Source organism: Myiozetetes cayanensis, unplaced genomic scaffold, assembly GCF_022539395.1.
Source record: "Myiozetetes cayanensis isolate MyiCay16 unplaced genomic scaffold, myiCay2020 scf2-11, whole genome shotgun sequence".
Taxonomy (NCBI): domain Eukaryota; kingdom Metazoa; phylum Chordata; class Aves; order Passeriformes; family Tyrannidae; genus Myiozetetes; species Myiozetetes cayanensis.
In genome coordinates, this window is record NW_026087411.1 from 3,176,483 (window position 1) to 3,196,093 (window position 19,611).

At 45.2% G+C, this 19,611-nt stretch overlaps 3 protein-coding genes across 13 annotated transcripts in view; 2 read left to right on the forward strand and 1 right to left on the reverse strand.

The window, feature by feature from the left end:
• The window catches only part of LOC126640582 (protocadherin Fat 4-like), a 36,141-nt gene extending 28,813 nt beyond the window's left edge, over window positions 1-7,328 (forward strand). Inside the window, exons 35-45 of the mRNA XM_050316500.1 lie at window positions 1,006-1,250; window positions 1,736-1,845; window positions 2,383-2,526; window positions 2,755-2,891; window positions 2,998-3,195; window positions 3,539-3,633; window positions 4,053-4,208; window positions 4,829-5,026; window positions 5,625-5,750; window positions 6,139-6,349; window positions 6,897-7,328. Of these exons, the coding sequence (XP_050172457.1) occupies window positions 1,006-1,250; window positions 1,736-1,845; window positions 2,383-2,526; window positions 2,755-2,891; window positions 2,998-3,195; window positions 3,539-3,633; window positions 4,053-4,208; window positions 4,829-5,026; window positions 5,625-5,750; window positions 6,139-6,349; window positions 6,897-7,082 (1,806 nt within the window). The 3' untranslated portion in view covers window positions 7,083-7,328. The remainder of the gene's footprint in view (window positions 1-1,005; window positions 1,251-1,735; window positions 1,846-2,382; window positions 2,527-2,754; window positions 2,892-2,997; window positions 3,196-3,538; window positions 3,634-4,052; window positions 4,209-4,828; window positions 5,027-5,624; window positions 5,751-6,138; window positions 6,350-6,896) is intronic.
• Window positions 7,329-7,623: 295 nt separating this feature from the next.
• On the forward strand, window positions 7,624-15,656 carry LOC126640584 (activator of 90 kDa heat shock protein ATPase homolog 2-like). Its single transcript, XM_050316506.1, has 9 exons — window positions 7,624-7,779; window positions 7,921-8,111; window positions 11,116-11,201; window positions 11,816-11,930; window positions 12,195-12,283; window positions 12,508-12,630; window positions 13,421-13,522; window positions 14,291-14,342; window positions 14,558-15,656. Exons 1-9 carry the CDS (start codon window positions 7,700-7,702, stop codon window positions 14,734-14,736), a joined length of 1,017 nt encoding a protein of 338 aa, XP_050172463.1. The 5' UTR covers window positions 7,624-7,699; the 3' UTR covers window positions 14,737-15,656.
• Window positions 15,657-18,236: 2,580 nt separating this feature from the next.
• The window catches only part of USP34 (ubiquitin specific peptidase 34), a 101,449-nt gene continuing 100,074 nt past the window's right edge, over window positions 18,237-19,611 (reverse strand). For all 11 annotated transcript variants that reach the window (XM_050316489.1, XM_050316490.1, XM_050316493.1 and 8 more), the window contains one exon: window positions 18,237-19,497. In XM_050316489.1, the coding sequence (XP_050172446.1) occupies window positions 18,884-19,497 (614 nt within the window). In that variant the 3' untranslated portion in view covers window positions 18,237-18,883. The remainder of the gene's footprint in view (window positions 19,498-19,611) is intronic.

The window sequence follows — 19,611 nt, forward strand, 5'->3', positions numbered from 1 at the left end:
AAATGTAGGGAGCTCCAACAGCACTGGGAATTGGGAATTAGGGCTTTTGATGGTTCTGCTTGGACACTGGTGGACTCCCTCTCTTTGGACATGTTTCCTCAGCTGTATTCCCTTTAGTTTTCCCCCTTTTTATATGGAGCTGCACCAGGCTTCCAGAAGCACATAAGGACTGAAGCAATTCAGTGCCTCTGAAGTTATTTCAACTTCTGAAGTAGATGATTCTGTAGATGCTAAACATCACATGTTGGCTTGAGTACTGTTAATTCCCTGCATCCCCATTTTTTCCTGTCATTTTGTTTGCTACCTCTGTACTGCACCCATCAAGCAGTATATGCAGGCACTGGCAGGGACAGCCAACAGTCCCACACATCCCCATGACAACATCACCAGTAATTATATCATTTAAAGGGTGAAACCTCTAGAAGTGACAACAAAATAGGTGGAGCGGGTGCCTTCCTATTTCCTCACGTGTAATTTTAGTTAGAATAGCTGCAGCTGTGGCACACTGCTGCAAATGATCCACCAGCCCCTTTTTTTAATCACCCTTTTCAACAGTTTTTGTATTAGAAGTGAAATTGCTTTGGAAAATTGCTGGACTGTGTGAGCTGTGCATTGAGAGCCAAATGAAATTCCTCCCTCAGCTGTCTGGTCCTGTGCCATGAGAGTGGCACTTGTCCTCCCTGTGCCACTCTCCCTACTCTGACTGTCCCCCTTACACTTATTTTCATTAGAGACCTTTATTTTGCACGTTTTCCCTGTGTGACTGGCCAATTTTTTGTGAGTTTTCTTCTGCTTTGTGGTTGTTTTTTGTTTTAATTTCCACCCATCCTACCATAGCTAACCCCAGGTTTTCATTCTTAAAAAAAAAATCAAAAAAAATCCCTATTTTCAAAGTCGTTTCACTGGAGACATTTAGACATTTTGGAATCTCTCATTTTCACTGTTTCTCCTGCCTTTCAAAATACACTCCCAATTCCATGGAGTTTGTGGTTCCTCTCCTGGCAGGGGCAGAATGGCCTCGTTGAGTACTTCATCCCCCCAGATCTAAACGTGAGCCCCTTCTTCCTGCTGGAAAACCCCAGCCAGGGGAAAATCATCACCACTGGAAACCTGTCGAGGTCTGGAGAGATCCACTTAACAGTGATGGCCAAGGACAAAGGCTCCCCTCCTTTAAATGGCACCGCTCTGATTACCCTGAACGTGTTTGACAACCGGCCTTTCGTGCCTCAGTTTAACAGGAGTGAAATCAGGTGAGGCTTTCACATTATATAACATATATATATATATATATACACACACTAGATGTGTTCTCCAGATAGAGCAAAACATAGTAGAGCTGAAGCTCATTTTCATATTTTTCCATGCAGAGGAAAGAACATCAGGTTTGGGTTGTTTTTTTTTTTTTAATAGAATATTTAGGAAATTCTGCTCTTCTGGGGGTTCTTGTGAACGTGATTTGAGGCGTCACCTCTTACTTCTTTATTTTGCAGCTTGTCTAATACCCTTTTCCTCTTCCACACTATAAAATATTTTTCCTTGGGCTTTACTCAAGGATAAAGCAACATCTGATAGAAAAGTAGGGCTTGCACTGCTCTCTGAAAGTCAGGCAGCTCCAGCAAACAACTGGAGGGGAGTGGGCAAGATTTTCCACTGGGAGTTAAAATTTCAGAGTCTGTCCCTGCAACAACTGATGGGAAGTTTAACATTCCTGTTTCTCCTTTATTTCCTGCATTAGCATTTCCGTTCCGGAAAACACAGGAGTGGGTTATTTAATTTACGCTCTCTCCGTGGTGGAAGCTTCAGGAGCACTGATTGATTATAGTGTTGTCTCTGGCAATGAAAAAGGTGAGTAGGGTTTCCCTTCTGGGTTAAAAGAGCCAAGAGAGCATAACAACCTGCCTGTTGTGTGGCAGATGCTGCTGGATGTAAAGGAGGAGATGGAGAGCATGGCTAAAAATTTGTGTCTTTTTTAAAGGAAAGGAAGCACACAGAATTTCTTTCAGAGCTTTTCAGCGTTGACTTCATTAATTTTTGGCTATGGAGAGGGTGGTAACTTGCTAAAAGATGGGGGTTTTAGTCTTAAGACTGAGGGAGCCAAAATTGAAAACTTGGAAATATATAAAGAAATGAGTTGTGCAACAAGAAGCTGCAATTCTGTTTTTCACATATATTGTTCCTTTACGTGTTTAAGAGCTGTTTGGTCTGGGATAGGAACCCAGCTGTGATGCCTTTTCTGCTGGGCCAGTGGAAATGTTGCATTTCACATTCTTGAGAGCACAGCAGCCCTGGAAACACCCCAAGAGCAACTAAGACACGAGAGTAGGAGGGATACAGGAAAAATGGTAGCTACATAACAGCAAAAGTGCACGTTTTTCCTTTCAGGCCATTTTAGATTGGATCCCACGAGCGGGGAGCTGAGGACAGCAGTCAATTTGAACTACGAGGAAGTTCCTCAGTATGTGCTTTTAGTTCAAGCAACTCATCTGCTTGAAGACACCTCATCTGCTGCAGAGGGCCAGCGTTCAGGTAACTCTTTGCTTTGAGGGACATTCCAACTTAAACCGGGGCAACGGACACCTCTTTTGTGTTTGCAACCCCGGAAAGGAGTTGGGATTGCCTTCAAGGGAAAAATCTGACGTGAAAGGTGGAAAGCACCGAGGCTGTGCAGAGCAAAGCCAGCAGCCTTCCCTCCCCCAAGGGTGCAAACGTGGGCTGTGGTGGGTGTTTTGTTGCTGTCACCCGTGTCTGTCCCAGGCCTGTTTGCCGAGAACGCGGCCATGCTGACGATCTCCGTGCAGGACGTGAACGAGGAGCCCGTGTTTGGCAGCGATTCCTACTCCGCCCGCATCCCCAGCTCGGTGCCCTACAGGCACCCCGTCATCACGGTGCAGGTGGAGTATTCCCTGGGCCCTTCACTGGGACAGAAATCCTGAGGAAGAGCTGGATTTCTTCCCCAGTGAAACCTGAGTTTCACAAATCGCCTTCTTCCAAACCCAGGCCACGGATCCCGACTCAGGAGACAACGGCCTCGTGCTGTACAGCTTAGTGAATCATCAAACAAATGAATTCGACATCAACGAAAACACTGGGGAGATTTTTACAGTTTCTGTAGCAGGGAAGGCTGGAACATTTTATCTGGAAGTCCAAGCTGCAGACCAGGGCACAAGAAGCCTCACAGCCCGGACAACAGTCAATGTAAGGAATATTGCCATGGATAATCCTGATTTACTCCCATGTCAAAACTCTGAACATAAGAAAGATTAGGTTTAATAATGGCAAAAAAAAATCACTTAACACCACCACCAAGTCTGTCTGATACATGGATATTTACTGCAGCCTAGAATTAAGAGGTTGCCATTTTCACTGACATATAAAAATCTGTTGGCCCAAAGGCTGATTTTGGAGGACAAATCTTTTATAGCAGAGGGGCTTTGTTGTTGTTTAGTGGGTTGGGTTTTGTTTGTTTTGTTTTGTTTTTTTTTAATCAGAGAGGGACAGATGTTTTAGAAAATCTTTTATGTGATTCTTTCTTTATTAGGTTACTGTTGATTCCAGTTCCAGCAGCAACATCGTGGTGCTGGTGCTCAATCAGCAGGTCAATGTTGTTGAAAGAAACATCGCTGAAGTAAAAAGGTATTTTTGAAACTGTGAAGCTTCTTCTGGTGTAATATCTAATGACAGCTTTGGAGTCCATCTGGGATAGGGGTCTGACAGCCTACAGGGCAGTGATACAGCATGAAAATCTCTATGGAAAAGGAGGAGAAAATAATGAGGATTACGAGACTGAATTTCCCTCCTCCCCACCTTTACTGTTTGTAATACTCCATAGATATCACTGACTGGGCATTTTTTTCCCTGTGCTACTCAATCCCTCAACAATTTTGGGCAAATGGCTTAATTCCTTTGCTGATAATAATCTTTTTTACATGCTTCGATTAAAATACCTGCCAAGGTATTTTTATGAATATCAATATCTGCTTTATTTAATTTCCAGAGTAAAAGGATCTGTCACTGCCCAGTTAATTAAAAATGTTTTCTTAATACGATGACAGGGTCCTGGAAGATAAACTGGGATGGAATGTGTACATTGTTGATGTTTATTCCAATGAACTAGAAAGAAAAACAAGAAGCAGCACCGATGAAACCCAAGTAGAAATCATTGCTTTTGATGAGGCCCACCAGGAAGTACCTGCACAGGATGTAAAAAGGTCTGTATGGCACAGTCTGGCTCCTGGGGCTCCGAGCTATGCAGATGGGTTCTGTTTCCCTGGAAGTTATTAAGGTCTTGGACTGGACGGGTTTAGATCAAATAACAGTTTAGCTGAGATTTGGCTCAAGGCTTAAATGGATAGTTCAGAATTCAGAAAGCTTTCATTATTTACTGAGAGGTAATTTCCAGAGTTTGTCAAAAACACGAATCAGGCAGTTTAATTGTGCAAAACCGATTTAAAAGTCAGTTTAATAAAAAAAGCTGAAGCAGAAAGAACATAATTAAAATATATTGACTTTATGACAGCAGATTGTTGATTAAAACTTTACACTTCAGGTGTATTTTACATTTGTTTCATAACATGACAGTGATGTGGATTTAGAGCATTTACTGACCTCTCAAGTTCAATTGTCCAAGCTTTGCAGCATTTTAGGTCACAAGCACCAGGGCTGGTAGCTTAGGGAACAGAGGCTTTCCTGAACAAAAGCCACGACAAGTCCTGAATTTTCGGAAAAGATCTTGGTGGACCAGGGAGGGATATTTTGTTCTTCTCCTCGCCACTCCTCCAGCCAAAAAGAAGGCCTGGTAAACCACCACATTTAACCTTCTCCTCTTCAGGAAACTCAAGGAGCAGTCAGGAAACATCGAGGCAGAGCTGGAGAAGGTGTTTTCCACCTCCGTCACCGCTGCCATCTGGGAGCCTCCGGCGGCCTCGGCCAGCCCGGAGCTCGTCGCAGCCATCGTGCTCAGCGTCCTCCTGGCCTGCACCTTCATCGCCTTCCTGGTGTACGTGGGCCTGGGTGTGAGGAGGAAAAGGTACACACAGCTCTGCTCCAACACTGTAGTTTGGATTTACAGCTCGCCAGTTTATTTAAGTGTCAGCCTGGGAAAGCTGTCCCGTAAACTGTTGATATTTGCAGGGAACGCTGCCTGAGATTTGCTGTGAGTCACAGGGGCTGGTGTGTAGATATTAAACACACCACAGGTCATTAAAAGTTGGTTTTTCTTGTGTTGGTCACACGGCGACAGCAGAAACAAATAGTTTTAAAACAGAGAAATGTGGACAGCAGAAACTCTTAACTGTGAAGGGAGGCACAAGTAGCTGTAACACTTCCACATGGGTCTCCTCTAACCCCACAACTCCCGAAATCAAGGGAGGTTTTTGCTGCTTAACTTCAGTGGCCACACAGTAGAGGAAAACAATTACATTTCCAAGAGGGCAACAAATATTTACCCTACTACCATCATGGAAAAATAGGAAATATTCTAAACAAATCCCCAGAATCATAACAAAAGTAAATATTGTGTATTAAACTTATGACACAAATAATTCGTCTTCTGTTTCTAAAGCAACCGTGAAGCCAATATTCAAAAAGAATTAATACTCTTATTTTGATGTATTTATCATTTTCAGAAAGCACGGGCAGCAGCATTTGGTTAAGGAGCAAGCTGCAAGTATGGAGGGCATTGATAACCCGTGGGCAATGGACAAAAATGGAAGCCTGAAAAGCTTAGAGAAACTAGAGCACATGAATAATGGGTAAGTAGAATGCTGCTATCACACATTTATTAAAAATAGCATTAAAAAGTGTGATTCTAGTTTATTCTGGTACCACAGGATTTTCCTTGGATCTTTCATTAGTATATAGGTCAGTTTTTAAGAACCCTTATAATGGTAAGTTAAAAATCTCTACACTTGAAGGAAGATAATACCTTTTAATTGTGTATCAAAAATTACACGGGCAAATTCCTACTTACCCTTTAGCAAATTGTTAATCCTTATGCAGAAAAGAACCTGCAGGATACAAGAAGCTACTTAACATTTATTCCCTTGGATAAAATCCCACTAATTTTGAGATCACCGCACATGCTGCTCTCAGAGAGGCCTGAGATTTTTGTGTTATGAATTCTCTTAAACTCTCTTCCAGGAGAAGAGAGATAATATCATTTGACAACGTGTACAGCACCAGAGGAGGTGATGCTGACAAAGACGAAATTCAGGGCCCTGAAAAAGACAATTACCTTGAGACAATACTGCCAGGTTACAACAGTGAACACGAGGATGAAGCAGCATCTGAAAAAGCTGCTGATCTTGGAAACGCAGAGGCCCTGCCCGCTGTGGCATTCACAACAAAACAGGTAATGAGCTTTCTGATTGCAAAGCGTGGAGTGAAAGGTATTTTGTTGTTAGTCATCAAATCACTGAAGGAATTATTGAGAACGTTAAACCTGTCATGGAAATGAAAAGAAAATAATCTTTTGTGAAGTAATCCCTGGAAATGTTCAGGGCCGGGTTGGAGGGGGCTTGGAGCAACCCCGTGTAGAGGAAGGTGCCCCTGCCCAGGGCATGGGGGTGGGACTGGATGATCTTTTAAGGTCCTTTCCAACTCAAACCATTCTGTGATTCTATAAAAATCTTAGAGGAGGGGCTGTTGTCCCTGGGTAGAAGGAGGAGGAGGAGGACTTGTCATCCAGAAATTATGACTCTCTTCTGCCTTCTATGGGATGTGCACAGCAAAGGGTTCTTGTGTGCTGCTCTGACTTCCCACCTTAAAAGCAATGCTTTGCTTGCAAACTTCACAGACAGAAAACATAACTTATACAACTTCTACTGCTTCGAACTTTTCCACGTTGCCATTTTTAACAGAAATTTCTGCCTCACCTGCACTACATTTTTTTCTTGCAGGATTCCTTTCTCACAGACACAACCCAGAAATCCGCTCCTCCCGTAACACCTCACACCCCGTCAGCTGCCCCTGAAAAAGAACTGAAAGGAGTTAAATTTTCAGAAGTGGCAGTGATTCTGGACGCAGACGAAGAGTCTGAAGATGATGAGTCCGAAGATGAGCCTGACTATGACATCTCCTTATAACAAGGACACTCGGCGAAGAAAAGCACAATGACAGAGGGCAGAATTAAACGAGCAGCAATGCGGGGAGGACTATCCAGATTTCAATTCTGCTACTGCTGCTCTAAGAGAACAAGCAGTTCGCGGGAGGGTTGCGGGGCGGTACCGCGGGGCTGCTCCCCCAGCAGCAGCGCTGCCTCCCTCACGGTGTATTTGGTTTTTTCAAATGGCCGAGACAATAAAACCCGATTCCCAAGCGCTTCTCAGACATCCATCTTCTTGTCCTCTGGGCACCCAACTCCGCGCCGCGGTTGCTGGTTGAAAACCAAGAGCCCGCTTTCCGGTTTTCCCCCGTTTATTTGACATTTTTCTCCCTGTTTTCCAGTTAGGCGGCGGTGCCTTCCCGCCGGAGCCGGGACCGGCCCCTTGGGAGCGGCGTTTCCCGGGCGCAGGAGCGGAGGAGCAGCGGGTGAGACCCGGGGCTGGGCTGGGCTGGGCGCGTTGCGGTTCGCGGTCCCTCCTCCCTCAGCGCGGGGAGGGCGGCGCGGCCTCTCCTTCCTCTTCCTCCTCCTCCTCCCCCGGCGGGGCGGGGAAGTTTCTGGCACCTTCTGGCGGCGGCGGCGGAAGCGGCCGGAGCCGCCATGGCCAAGTGGGGCCAGGGGGATCCCCGCTGGATCGTGGAGGAGCGGGCGGACGCCACCAATGTGAACAACTGGCACTGGTGAGGGCCGGGATGCGGCGGGAACGGGGCGGGATGCGGGGAAGGAGCGGCGGGCGCTCTGTGTGTGTGTGTGAGGGGATGGGGGGGTGAAGGCGGGCGGCGCTGACCCCCGGCCCCGCCGCTCCCTCACTGCCGGGGCAGGACCGAGCGGGACGCGACCAGCTGGTCCAAGAGGAAGCTGAAGGAGGTGCTGGAGGGGCTGGTGGTGGAGGGCGAGGCCGGGCGGTGCGAGATCGGCGACCTCAAACACGTGGAGGGCGAGGCGTCCTGCAACAGCCGCAAGGGGAAACTCATCTTCTTCTACGAGTGGAACCTGCGCCTCAGCTGGAAAGGTGCGGCGGGGACAGGGGGAAGCCTCGGGGTTGCCGCGGGATGGCAGCGAGCCCCGGCGCGGCCCTGCCCGGGGGTGGGGGGTGCCTGAGGTGCTGGATCGGGAGCCATTCCCTGGAAAAACGCGAATATATCTCGGTGACCTGCCGTGAGTCAGAACCGCGGGGTCCTTGCGGGAGCCACGTGGGGGCTGAACTGTGTAAAATGCGTGTTTTTAAATAACCTTGAAACCCGAGCCGGGCGCTTCCCGCCTTCCCCAATGTTTTTCCGCCACGCGTTTCTTATCGCCTTTTTCCCAGCACTCGTTTTGCCTCGCAAGGAGTAAAATCGCTGCCCTGTGGATTGCGCACAGCTCCGTGCTGGGGGTATTTTAGCTTCCCGGGGTGCCCAGAACACATCTGTGGGTTCCTCGTGTGGAGAGCAGGAAGGAGAGCCCAGGGAACGTCAAACTGCGCTTATTTCCAAAAATTTAAGTGTAGCTTCGAGGATCATAAATTACATGAGGGCAAATAAAACTCTTTAGGGGGAAATGAGGGAGCTTAGAAACAATCCTTGATTATTTTGGGATGCCCGGGCATTTTTGTTGTGCTGTATTGGTTTGCAGTCCCAGCTCTTGGAGTTGTCCTCACCTGTGCTCGTCCCATGACAAGCTCTTCAATTGCTGATCAGCTTTTGGTGATGTCAGGGAATCCTTTCCATTTATTAGATGCCTAAAACTTGATAGCAGTTGTGGACTGGCACTGGAGTAAGAAGCAGGAGGAGCTGGTGGGAAAGCACCTGCATGGGAATTTTTCCTTGGATATTTGTAATGCCAAGTGACAGGCTGTTCCTCCCCTCCGTATTTGTCTGGCCTTGAGGTTACTGGAAGAGGTTTGGTTGACCAGAACAGACTTGGAATTGAAATCTGCTCCCACAGTAAGAGGGGGCTTTAAAAAGTACTGTTGTTTGTTTATTATTTTTTTTATTTTAGGTTCAAGTGTTCCAAGTGTGTTACAAACTAAGAGCATACTTTGAGTGTGATGTAAATGTTAACAGAGAGGAAGGCAAACATTACACGCAGTTAAAATAATTGCAATCAGCTTTTTGACTTTTTTTAAGCTAAGCTGAAATCACCTTAAGTTTTCAACTTAGTTTGAAATGCTAAAAAGGCGATTTTTTAATCCCTAAAAAGGAAATTTTTTTAGGGAAATCTTAAAAAAGCAGGTGCTGATTTTTTTTTCCCCCTAAATTTGGTAACCATCATGGTGTTTTGATGAATTAAAAGTGAGAGTTCAGACTGAACTGCTAAAAGCACTAATTGCTGTAATTAGTTCCTTCTACAAATCTTCTAGGATAACTAGGACTTCAAGCTATGATTGAAGTGTGGCTGTGTAAGGACAAATGATGGAAATCCTGAAATTTGCAGCCGGTTTGGAAAGTCCAGTGTTGGAAAAACATCGTGCTTTGCAATTTAGATTGGAGAGAAACAAGAAAGTGAGGAACTGAGGGTACTTAATGTCACTAAAATTGAGCAAAATGGCTGTTCTGACACTTGTCAGAAGATGCAGTGAGGATTTTAGTGGCTTATTCCAAATTGTGATAGAAGTTTTATGAAAACACGTCTGTCCTTTTAAAGCAGGGTATTTCAACAGTGGGTCTTTCTGAGTCATGTGCTTCACAATTAATGTTCTAAAATACTGGATTGGCAGGAAACAAAAATAATTCATTCTTAGGTCTGTTATTGAAGTCCCGTGGGATTCAAACAAATCATTTGATAGTTTGATAAGAAGGTAATAAAGTTTTGTTTACATTGCAGTGGTGTTAGGAATGCAGAGCTGCACCAACACGTCCTGTTGACCAACAGCTGTGTTTGTTCACTGCCTGGACTTTGCTGCCCGGCACAGACACTGTAACTGTGCTGTTTGTGAATAGTTTGGGAGCTCTGAAAGGTGTTAAGAGGAGTAGCTGGGTGGATAGAAGTCAGGTGTGTGTTTCCAGGAGCAAAACTTCTTCCTGCTTGCTTGCACTTCCTTTCTGGGGAGAGGAGCCAAAAACAAGACTGGGAGGAGCACACTGAGGAGGCTGGGTGTGATTTGTGGAGGGCCCAGCAGTGTTTTAGGGCTGAGACTTAACTGGTTCACATGGCTTTTGGTCCTGGGACGACTCCGAGAGGGGCTGTCCGGCTGAGCCTTTCCCTGTGTGGATGTGGCTGCCTGTGGATTAACAGACTTTGCATCTTGTGCAACCCTTCGTTGCCTCAGAGCCCGACTGGGGAGGGATCTTTGCCCCTTGTGTTGCCAACAGTCCCTCACTGTGTTCCTGGCCAAGAAACACCTGAGCATCTGGCTGTGTCCTTGCTGTGATCTGGACCAGCAGCACGGGAGGTTCTGCCCCTGCAGTGCCCGCGTGGTGGTCGTTTCAGGGCAGCGATTAAAATTAATGGGAGTGATATTAAGTAGAAATACTGCATTTACCTCATGATAACTCCCCCTCTGCAGTCGTGCTCAGCGCTGGGTTGGTTGCATTTGGAGTTTTGCCAGGGGGCTGATGAAGCATCTTGTTGGGTTTTGTGTGTTTTGACACTGAGCTGATAAACCTGCACCTTTCTGCTGTCCCTTCCTGAGGAGATTTTATCACGATCTAAACAGTGAGGTAATGTCAACAATGAAATGTTTTTGCAAGGCAAAGGGGGGAGAGTCTTCAGTGTAACTTAAAAAGCGTCAGGCTTTAAATTCAGCCTTTTTGGGCAGAGCAGTCTGGCACAGAACATCCCAGGACAGCTTGTGGAGCTGTGTAGGTCATCCCCCTTTAGATGCTCATCCTGTGCTGGCAGATGCCAGAGCTCACTGGGAAAGCACTGGAAAACACCTCTGACACTTCAGGTCGCTGTTCAGTGCCTTTAAATCAGCCTCGAGGCGACTCCCTTTGAGTTAACACTTGTGTACAGCTCATTTCCAAGCATAAAAGTCTTGCTACGGGGGAAAGAGTTTTCAATGATGCATTTAAGAATTCGTTATGTTAATACAGGTACAGTGAAAGAGTCTGGTGAGAAACATAAGGGATCTGTTGAAATTCCTAACCTGTCAGAAGAAAATGAGGTAGATGATACAGAGGTAGGTGTGAAATACTGGTATGGCTGTATAGGTTCAGAATTCTTAAATAAAGCATTAACCAACATACAGGCATCATATTTTGCTGTATCCTGTCATTAAGTGGGATAATTACACGTGGACAGTTTATTTCATGTTTTTGTTTATTATACTTGGAATGATGACTTAGCTCTGTCCTCAAATTTACCTGCAAGGAATGTGCACAATTTGCTTTGCTAATTATGGGCTGTGACAAATTTATTAACTACAAATTTGAGAAGAACTCTGCTTGTAGACTTAAACAAAACAAACGAACAAATCACCCCCCCAAGCCCTAAGAACTTAAGGAATCTCCACGTTGCTCGTATAGCAGTTGGTGCTGTGGCTTCCAGAGATCCCTCAGCAACTCTTGCCTATCCTTGATGAACCAGACTAAGTGGAGATACTACATTTATTTAAGTCAAAACCCAAGAGGACCTATTTTTAGCAAAGGTCAGCTGCCCTGAGAAGATAATGAACTCGAAACTGCAGCTGTCCTCTGAGCAGAGTAACCAAAGCCCAAATGCTTGCCTTTGTTGCCAGAACCCCAGAGGCTCCTGAGCAGGTGTCTCTCAGATGTGTCCTTGTTCTGTTTCCAGATAAATGTCAGCAAGAAGAAAGGGGAGGGGGACGTTCTGAAGGACCTGATGAGAACTGAAGGAACCACAAAAGTCAGAGAGGCCCTGAGAGATTACCTGAAAGCACTTAAAACAGGTAAATTCAACAGCATGGTGGTGTTTCTGGGTGGGCATCTCTCCAGAACAGCTTGGTCATACATTGACAAGTCCCTGGGTTTGTGTTGTTTTTATTTTTAATCTGTAAGGTGGGGGAAACTGGATTGGAGTTTTATGTCCTGTTCAGTGCTCCTGCACAGTTCTACCCCTTCTCCACAGTTCTGGTGATCTTTATGGTGCACCTGAATGTCAGGGTGATGGTACAGCTCAGTGTCACACTGAAAAGTGCTTTTCCTCCTTCCAGAGTTTACTTTGGGAATGATTCTGCCAACAAAAGCCCCTGCTGGGCAGGAGCTGCCCACGGAGCAAACACCAAGTGAGAACACCGTGCAGGTACCTTGGCTTTAGTCTTTTTCCCCACTGAATTTAGTGACTCCTGATTAATATTAAATAATTTTTATTAAATTCCATTAAATAAATACAGAAATACATTATATAATTGCCATATATTCACAGCAATGTATGTTTGAGAATGTGCAGGTAGCAACAGTCCTGCCATGCCAGAACTCCTAAGATCTTGCACTTACTCCTGCAATTTTTTTTTTTTTGCTTCTCAGGACTCTGTTTCACCACAGTCTGTGGATACAGTTGGAGTAAAAATCCCAACAGTGAGGATACTTATGAGGGAAGTGTTCAACTCTCCAGCTGACGAACTCTACAGCATCTTCACCACCAAGGAAGTAAGTGATATTTTCAGTAGGCATTGTAACTTAACGTGGATGTTGATCCAGCTGAATAGTTGTGTTAGAAATGTGTCACACTGTACAGATTCCACTTTCACCTTTTTAATGGGACCTGATTAGGTTGCCTTAGACCTTTTTTTCCCCCACTTGTTACCTTAACAGGAGGAAAAGCCAACTGAACAAAGGGAAGCTGCATCTTTATGTGGTTTCTGTGCAGCTCAATCTCAGTCTCCTTTGCTGCGTAGGAAAAGCTTTGCTGTTTGATGTAGGTCCTTGTTGTTCAGGAGCCTGAAGGGCTCAGTAATGGCACTGCTGTTCTCCACGGCCTGCAGGTTAATTAGGTTAATTACTGGAGGTGTGAGACTGTGGTTTATAGGGTATGAAATACAAATGCACTAATTTGGGGTTTGTGTCCTTCATAAGAGCCTGGGCTGGTGTTGGAGAACTTTAAATGACAATGCCAGCACTACCCTGGGGAAACAAGAGCTGTTGCTCCATTTCCCTCATTTCCCAATGTAGGAACAGCCAGTTCTGCCTGTGCCTGTGTCTGTGCTGTGGCCATACCCCCTGCAGGTGACCAGTCTGTCCTGCTCTGTATTTACCCTGCAGGTCCCTCAGTGTTTATATTCTCAACCTGGCACCTCACTGGCCCTCACTGCAGTGCTGTATAAAATCAAAACCCTGAGGAGTGTTTAAAGACTCCTACATATATCACAGTTAGTTTTAATTTCTTCAGCCAATCTCTCTTCTCTGCCAGTATTTTCATGGGTGTGTTCTTTTTTGTTAGTTAGTCCAGAAGTTTTCCAAGTGCCCAGCTGTGATTGAAGCAGAGAAAGGAGGCAAACTCCAGATGTTTGAGGGCTGTGTCAGCGGGGAATACACAGAACTGGTAAGAAGCTCCTCCTCTGCACTTCAGAAATGGGGGGGAAGGGCGTTACCTCACTTTTCTGAACCAAAAAGTAGTGTAAATTTGTGACCTTTCAGCTTCCCTAATGCCTATTTCAGTTCCTGCATTTCAAAGCCAAACAGTTGCTCGTATGCTGTGTGGTTTTAATTCCCTGTGAGAACAGCAGGCACTGCCCACACCTGATGACCTGCCCTGGGAGGGGGAAAAGCACAGTCCTTTTTAACCAGGGGTGACAAAGCAGGTTAAAGGTTTCTCTCTTGTCTTCATTCTTCTTTTAATTAGAGAACTGATTTTTGCTCAGTTCAGGGCCAAGTGTTACCTGTTGTGGAAGCAGAGGGAGGTCAGTTACATTCATCAGCCTTTGCTGATAAGGATCTATTTAAATGGAAGGTCAGAACACAGACTCTCCCCTGAGTGGTGTTTGTGCAGCAGTGCCTCACTCGTGCAGGCTGGGCAGGGTGACAGTGCCAGCACTTCCACACTGCAGCAGGGCAAACATGGATCGTGCTGCTGCCCATTTCGAGGTCTGCCAGAAAATCAATGGTGTCTGTGCAGTAACTGATGAGCCCTGACCTCTTCCCACAGCCAGAACACAACATGGAATGCAGCAAGCTGAGAGCTCCAGGAAAAATACAGTTTATTTCAAAAAATCAGAGCCCAGTCCTTGCCTCGGTTACACGTGTGTGTCTCCTTGGTTTCCAGGGGGAATAATCCCCGGTGCTAACTGGGAACATCCTTCTCTTCCTCCAGGTCCCAAGCCAAAGAATTGTCCTGAAGTGGCGGTGTAGGAGTTGGCCTGATGGTGAGTTTTTGGGAGGAGCTCTGCTATCAGAGGCCTCCTTTGCAGGGAGCAGGAGCAGCCCTGGCAGGGACAGCGTTCCTGGCCGGATGCTCCCTCAGGGTCCGTGTTCTTGGAGAGCAGCCTGGCGTGCAGAGGTGAAAAGACACACACAGGCAGCAACAACTGCAATTCCTTAAAAAACACAGCCCTGAAATGTGGCATTTTCTTCCCCCCAGAACATTATGCAACAGTTGCCTTGACCTTCCAGGAGGTGGTGGCGGCTCAGACGGAGCTGCAGCTGGAATGCAAAGGAGTCCCTGTCTCTGCTGAGGAGAGCACCAGGCAGTGCTGGAAGAAGCAATATTTTGAAGAGATACATCTTTTGCTGCAGCAATCCCAAGACAGCATGGAATGATAACAGCACTGTAGTTTTGTTAGGGCATTACTTTTTATACTTTGTTAACGTTTGGTTTTCTAAAAAAAAAAAAAAAAAGGAAAAAAAGAGAAAAAATTAATAATTTATTTGTGGGAAGAATAAAGACCCACTTCTGTGATACTGTATATAATTTAAACATTATTTATGGATTTTCAGTGACTGAGGAGCAAGGCAGACTATGGATATAAACAGCTTTTCTTGGGGAGACTGATCTCTGCTCTGCTTGTCTGCAACCTCAGAGATAATAATGATTGAGCTGCAGTCAGGACTTTGGTAGGACTCACACTTCCAGCAGAGGTAGGTGAGCTACACCAATCCACAGGAAGCATTTCCAGTCCCTTAATATCCAGTGAATTGAGTGACAAAATTCCTGCAGGAGACGGCTCCCAGCAGAGGTGAGCCCCAAGGGATTATCAAACTGCTGATCCACCAGACCTTTCAAGAAATGGGGGGGTATCATTTACAGCCTCTTTCAATACTTCATTAGATTGTTTTAACTGCAGCCAGATTTGGTTTCTGACTGCAGTTTTAGGGGAAGATAATTACCAATGTCATGTAATTATTAAGTCTGCATGCACTGTTCTCCCTTCCTTGACCTCAGTGTGACATTTATTTTGGAAGCAACAAACAGCACTAGTGCTTTTTCGGGCAGTTCTGCAAGCCTTCCACTTCAATCACTTCTGGCCCTCTGCAATTCTGTGCCTCAAATCAAAGAGAACAACTGTCCAACAATCTGGGCAGGAGCAAAGTTGGGAGACTGAAAGTAGCAAGGTGAGCAAGGCTAACTGAGTTCTCAGCTGCTTTATAAGAAGTGTACAAATCCAGTATGCAATTTGCAACAGGCCACACAAGGGCTGCCTTTGGAAAACGTGCTTGGCTCAATAAAGGATGTGACTTTACCTGCAGTTTATTCTCTCCATAAACTGATGCTGCCACACTAAATGAGTTTAAGTCCTGTAAATTGTCATTTTACTCAGTGAGTTTGCAAAATTAAAATTTTTAGGACTTCTTAAAACTCGTTCAGTGCGGTTGTTGAATGAGTTCAAGTCCTAAAAATTTTAATTTTGCCATTAAACAGGGCACCAACACAGCAACCTTCCCACCCAAAAACTTCCATCCTCCAGAGGATACAGATGTGCTGCTCTCTGCTACAGGACAGGTTGTCCCTGAAAATCTGCAGGCATTTATTAACCTCTTTTTGCTGAGGTGAGGTCTGGTAGGAACAATAAACACCTCCAGAGGCACACACTGGTTACTGGGGTTCTACTGGGTGTGGTTTAGGTGTCCAGATCAAGGGTGGGAAACGTCCCCTTGAGAAAATGTTATAACATTTTCCTTTTTCTGAATGTTCAGAACTTAGTTACCTTCCTTGATGAATATGCAAGGAACAAAAGCCTGACATTCTGAATACAAAAATGATTTAGGGTCTTGGTTGACCAAGGGGCAAAATGGAAATAAAAAAAAAAAAAAAGAAAATCGAGGTTTAAAACAGATCAGGCTTCGGCAGCTTTGAGTGCAGACGCTCAAAGAGATTTTGTGACAATTTAGTAATTGAGAGTGGGTTGTTCCATGCAATTCCAAGTTTCTTTAAACACTGAAATTACAGCCCTGGGACTTCTCTTAGCTCCTCCCACTAATTGGATCACCAGCATTAAAAGACATCACTTACCTGTGGAAGTCCTGTCCTGCTTCAGGGGTGGGGCTGCCAAAATCCCTGGAAAACGTGTTAAATGACTGGTGAGCTGAAGGGGTGAAATGGGAGGTGGAACTTCCTGGGGGGAAATAAATAATAATTAAATGAGAGGTGGGATAAAGCCTGGAAGAAAACCAAAGCTTCAAGAGACTGAGGAAGCCACTTAAAAGATTAAAGGGTTTAGGGTTAAAGGGTTTGCAAAGGCAGGGATAAGGGAGCATTCTTGAAGGCAATGAAATACAAACCAGAAAAGTGAAGTCAAAGGGGAATGCTGTGGAAGAAATGATGGCTTACAGAGCATGGAAAAGGAGGGAACGGAGGATGAACAGCTGGGAACAGGATGTGGAAGAGCAGACATTTGTGCAGGTACTGCTTTACTTCTGTGTAAAAAATACTGGGGTGGGGGAAATAAAAATTGCAGGAATGCTCCAGGGGGGAATTGGAAGGTAACGTAAGAGAAGAGCAGTAAAAATGATGGCATTTTTGGTAACCTTGACATGATTAATGGTGTAATATTTGTGTTTCCTGTATGACATAGTTATTAAGTACTGATTATAGTTGGTCTACTTAACATGAGATAAAAACCACCCCAAAAAACCAGGATCCCACTCTCCAGTACCAATTATGGTGTGACCTCATCCTGTGGGAGGAGATAAAGCCAACAAAGGGCAAGAGCTGGAACTGAGGTCAGACAATTTACCAACAGCGTTAATAAGGGTGATTAATTAATTAACTGAAACTACTCACCAAAGGGTTACAAGGGCTGCTGCATCTCAAAGATCTTCAGAGCCGTTGGCAAATATCTTCCTAAAGACACCCAACCACAAATCACTTGGCTTGGCAGAGCCGTGACGGATGAATTTTGATTGTAGAAGTTTTGCCCAGAAAAAGCTGTTGATGATCTCTCTGAATCACAACCTGGGGAGAAGCTGATCAGAAAGGGTGATAAAATTATTCCTGCAGAGAGCAAAACCATAATGACTGCATGTCTGATTAATGAGACCAACTTAACACTCACCAGCATCAGCAGTGTCTGTAAATGCAGGAATGAAAGTGCTAAATAAAGGGCAATATAAAATGTGAGCTTTAAAGACAAATTATTAATTACACAAGGTTAAAAAAACCGAAAGTATATTTAAAGTGAGCAAGAATATCATATCATAGACTCAAGGAGAAGCAGATGATACTAAGCTGTAGTAAATGGTAGATGGAATGAAAGAATTCAGAAGAAAAAAGACCAAAATAGATGTATCGTGAAGACAACAGAAAAACAAATGAGCTAAGCAACTGGAAAATGAAACTGAAAGTGGAGTTTAATTGGATATTAAAAGCAGTATCACTGACAGGCCAGAAGGTGACACAGGAAATGGATATTGCTCAGGGAGGGATGATAAAGTCATTCCAGCATTCCAGGGCTGTAGCCGCTGTCAGAAATGAGGGAGCACAGCCAGAGAGAGAAAGAAAGGAAGTCTGCAAACAGTGCAGGGCAGAAATGACATAACACAGTTAAAATGAGGGAAGGGAGATGCCAGCACTTCATGCTCCAACACCAAACCCCTGCCCCTCCACATCTGTGCACAGCAAAGCAGCCCAGCACCAACATCTCATCAGTCCTGCACATCTGCCCTTCACTTCTGCTGCTCTTTCGCTCGCTGGGCAGGTGCTCTGCTGAGAGAAATCCAGAGACTGAAGCAACGTATTATAAACAAATGAAAAGTCATCACAATCAGTTTAATGAAGTGCACAGAATAGCAATTGATCATGTCAATAAAAATAAAACAATTAATTTTACATCAAGTGTGCTTTATTTCCTCCACAGGTATTCTGTTAAATAAAGCACCATATATATACTGCCAGGCCACAGCTAAAGAGGATTCTTTACAGAATCAAATTTCTTGTGGTTGTTTAGTATACAAGTAAACTTAATTTTGATAATAAGAACCACAGCGATCTGAGGCAATCTGCCTCGATTATAAGGTACAAAACTGGCACAGAGGACACCATATTATACACAGTAAAAATGCCATAAGTTTAAATTACATCATACAGGGCCACGAGGCCCTGTCTCCCAGACAGCCATATTAAATGAAAGCCACTACAGTGAACTCTTAATTACATAAAACATAGCCATTATCTGATTGCCCTTTAAGAAAGTGTACGGTAGGATGCAAAATAAAATAAAATTAAAACCAAAACAAAACAAACAAAAAAAAAAAGGGTCTGGAGTTCTGCCTGACCAAGAATGAAGCATATAAATCTATCTTGCCATTCAAGCAGAGAGCACTGGACAAACCGAAGCACGAAACAGAAATAAGCAAAACTTATACAAACAGCATTTTTTTGGGGAGGAGGGGAAGAAGGATTTTTTAAAAAAAAAAAAAACCAACCAAAAAAAAAAAAAAAGACTTAAAAGCAGACATGCTCCATCTAATGTCAAGAAGCAGCTTGGTTTCCTTTGCCGGATATCCGTGTGACCACGTGAATCGTTGACTCAATGGTCCTGCACAGGATGTCTAAAATGTCCTGCTGCTGCATGTGACTGAAGAGTCCTCTGGAATGGGCACAGCCCAGCGCCAAACTCGCCTCGGGCTCCTGGGCCGGTAAGGCTTGGCCGTCGCAGCCCCTCAGGTCTGCGAGGTCGGATAAAACCGCCGAGATGGACGTGGAAGGGAACTCCGAGTCCTCCTCGGCTCCCACGGAATCCTTGGGAGCCTGCAGGTCTTTGAACTCCTTGCACTCCTCGAATTTCCCGTTGCCGGGCTGCTCCTCCGCGTGCTGCGCCCGCGTGGCCAACATTACATCTTCTGAAAATGAAGAAGGGCCTTCCATTCTGTACTCCTTGACAGAACTGCTCTCGAGGGGGGACGGAGGGTCCTGCTCCGTGCCCGGGTCGATGATGGACGAGTCCCGTGTCTCGTTGTCCGAAGTGCTGGTGGGGGTCAGAGCCTCCCTGGGCTCAGCTTTGATGTCGCTCAGACAGCTGTCCACCGTGTGCTCCTCGTCGCTGCTGACCCGCCGCCGCTTCACGGGAGTCGCTCCTTCATCGTCTGCGAGGAACGGGACAGCTCGCTCAGGGAAAAGGAGCTTTTCCTGCCATCCACCCCTGCTTTCACATTCCCATCCTTTCCCACATTCAGTAAACACTTATTTCCCGACAGAAA

Bases quoted from the DNA above. Each gene is read 5' to 3' on its own strand.
- LOC126640584 (XM_050316506.1), top strand. From the start codon at position 7,700: ATGGCCAAGTGGGGCCAGGGGGATCCCCGCTGGATCGTGGAGGAGCGG. The intron at 8,112-11,115 runs GTGCGGCGGGGA...ATGTTAATACAG, and splicing joins CCTGCGCCTCAGCTGGAAAG to GTACAGTGAAAGAGTCTGGT. The intron at 12,284-12,507 runs GTACCTTGGCTT...TTTGCTTCTCAG, and splicing joins CAAGTGAGAACACCGTGCAG to GACTCTGTTTCACCACAGTC.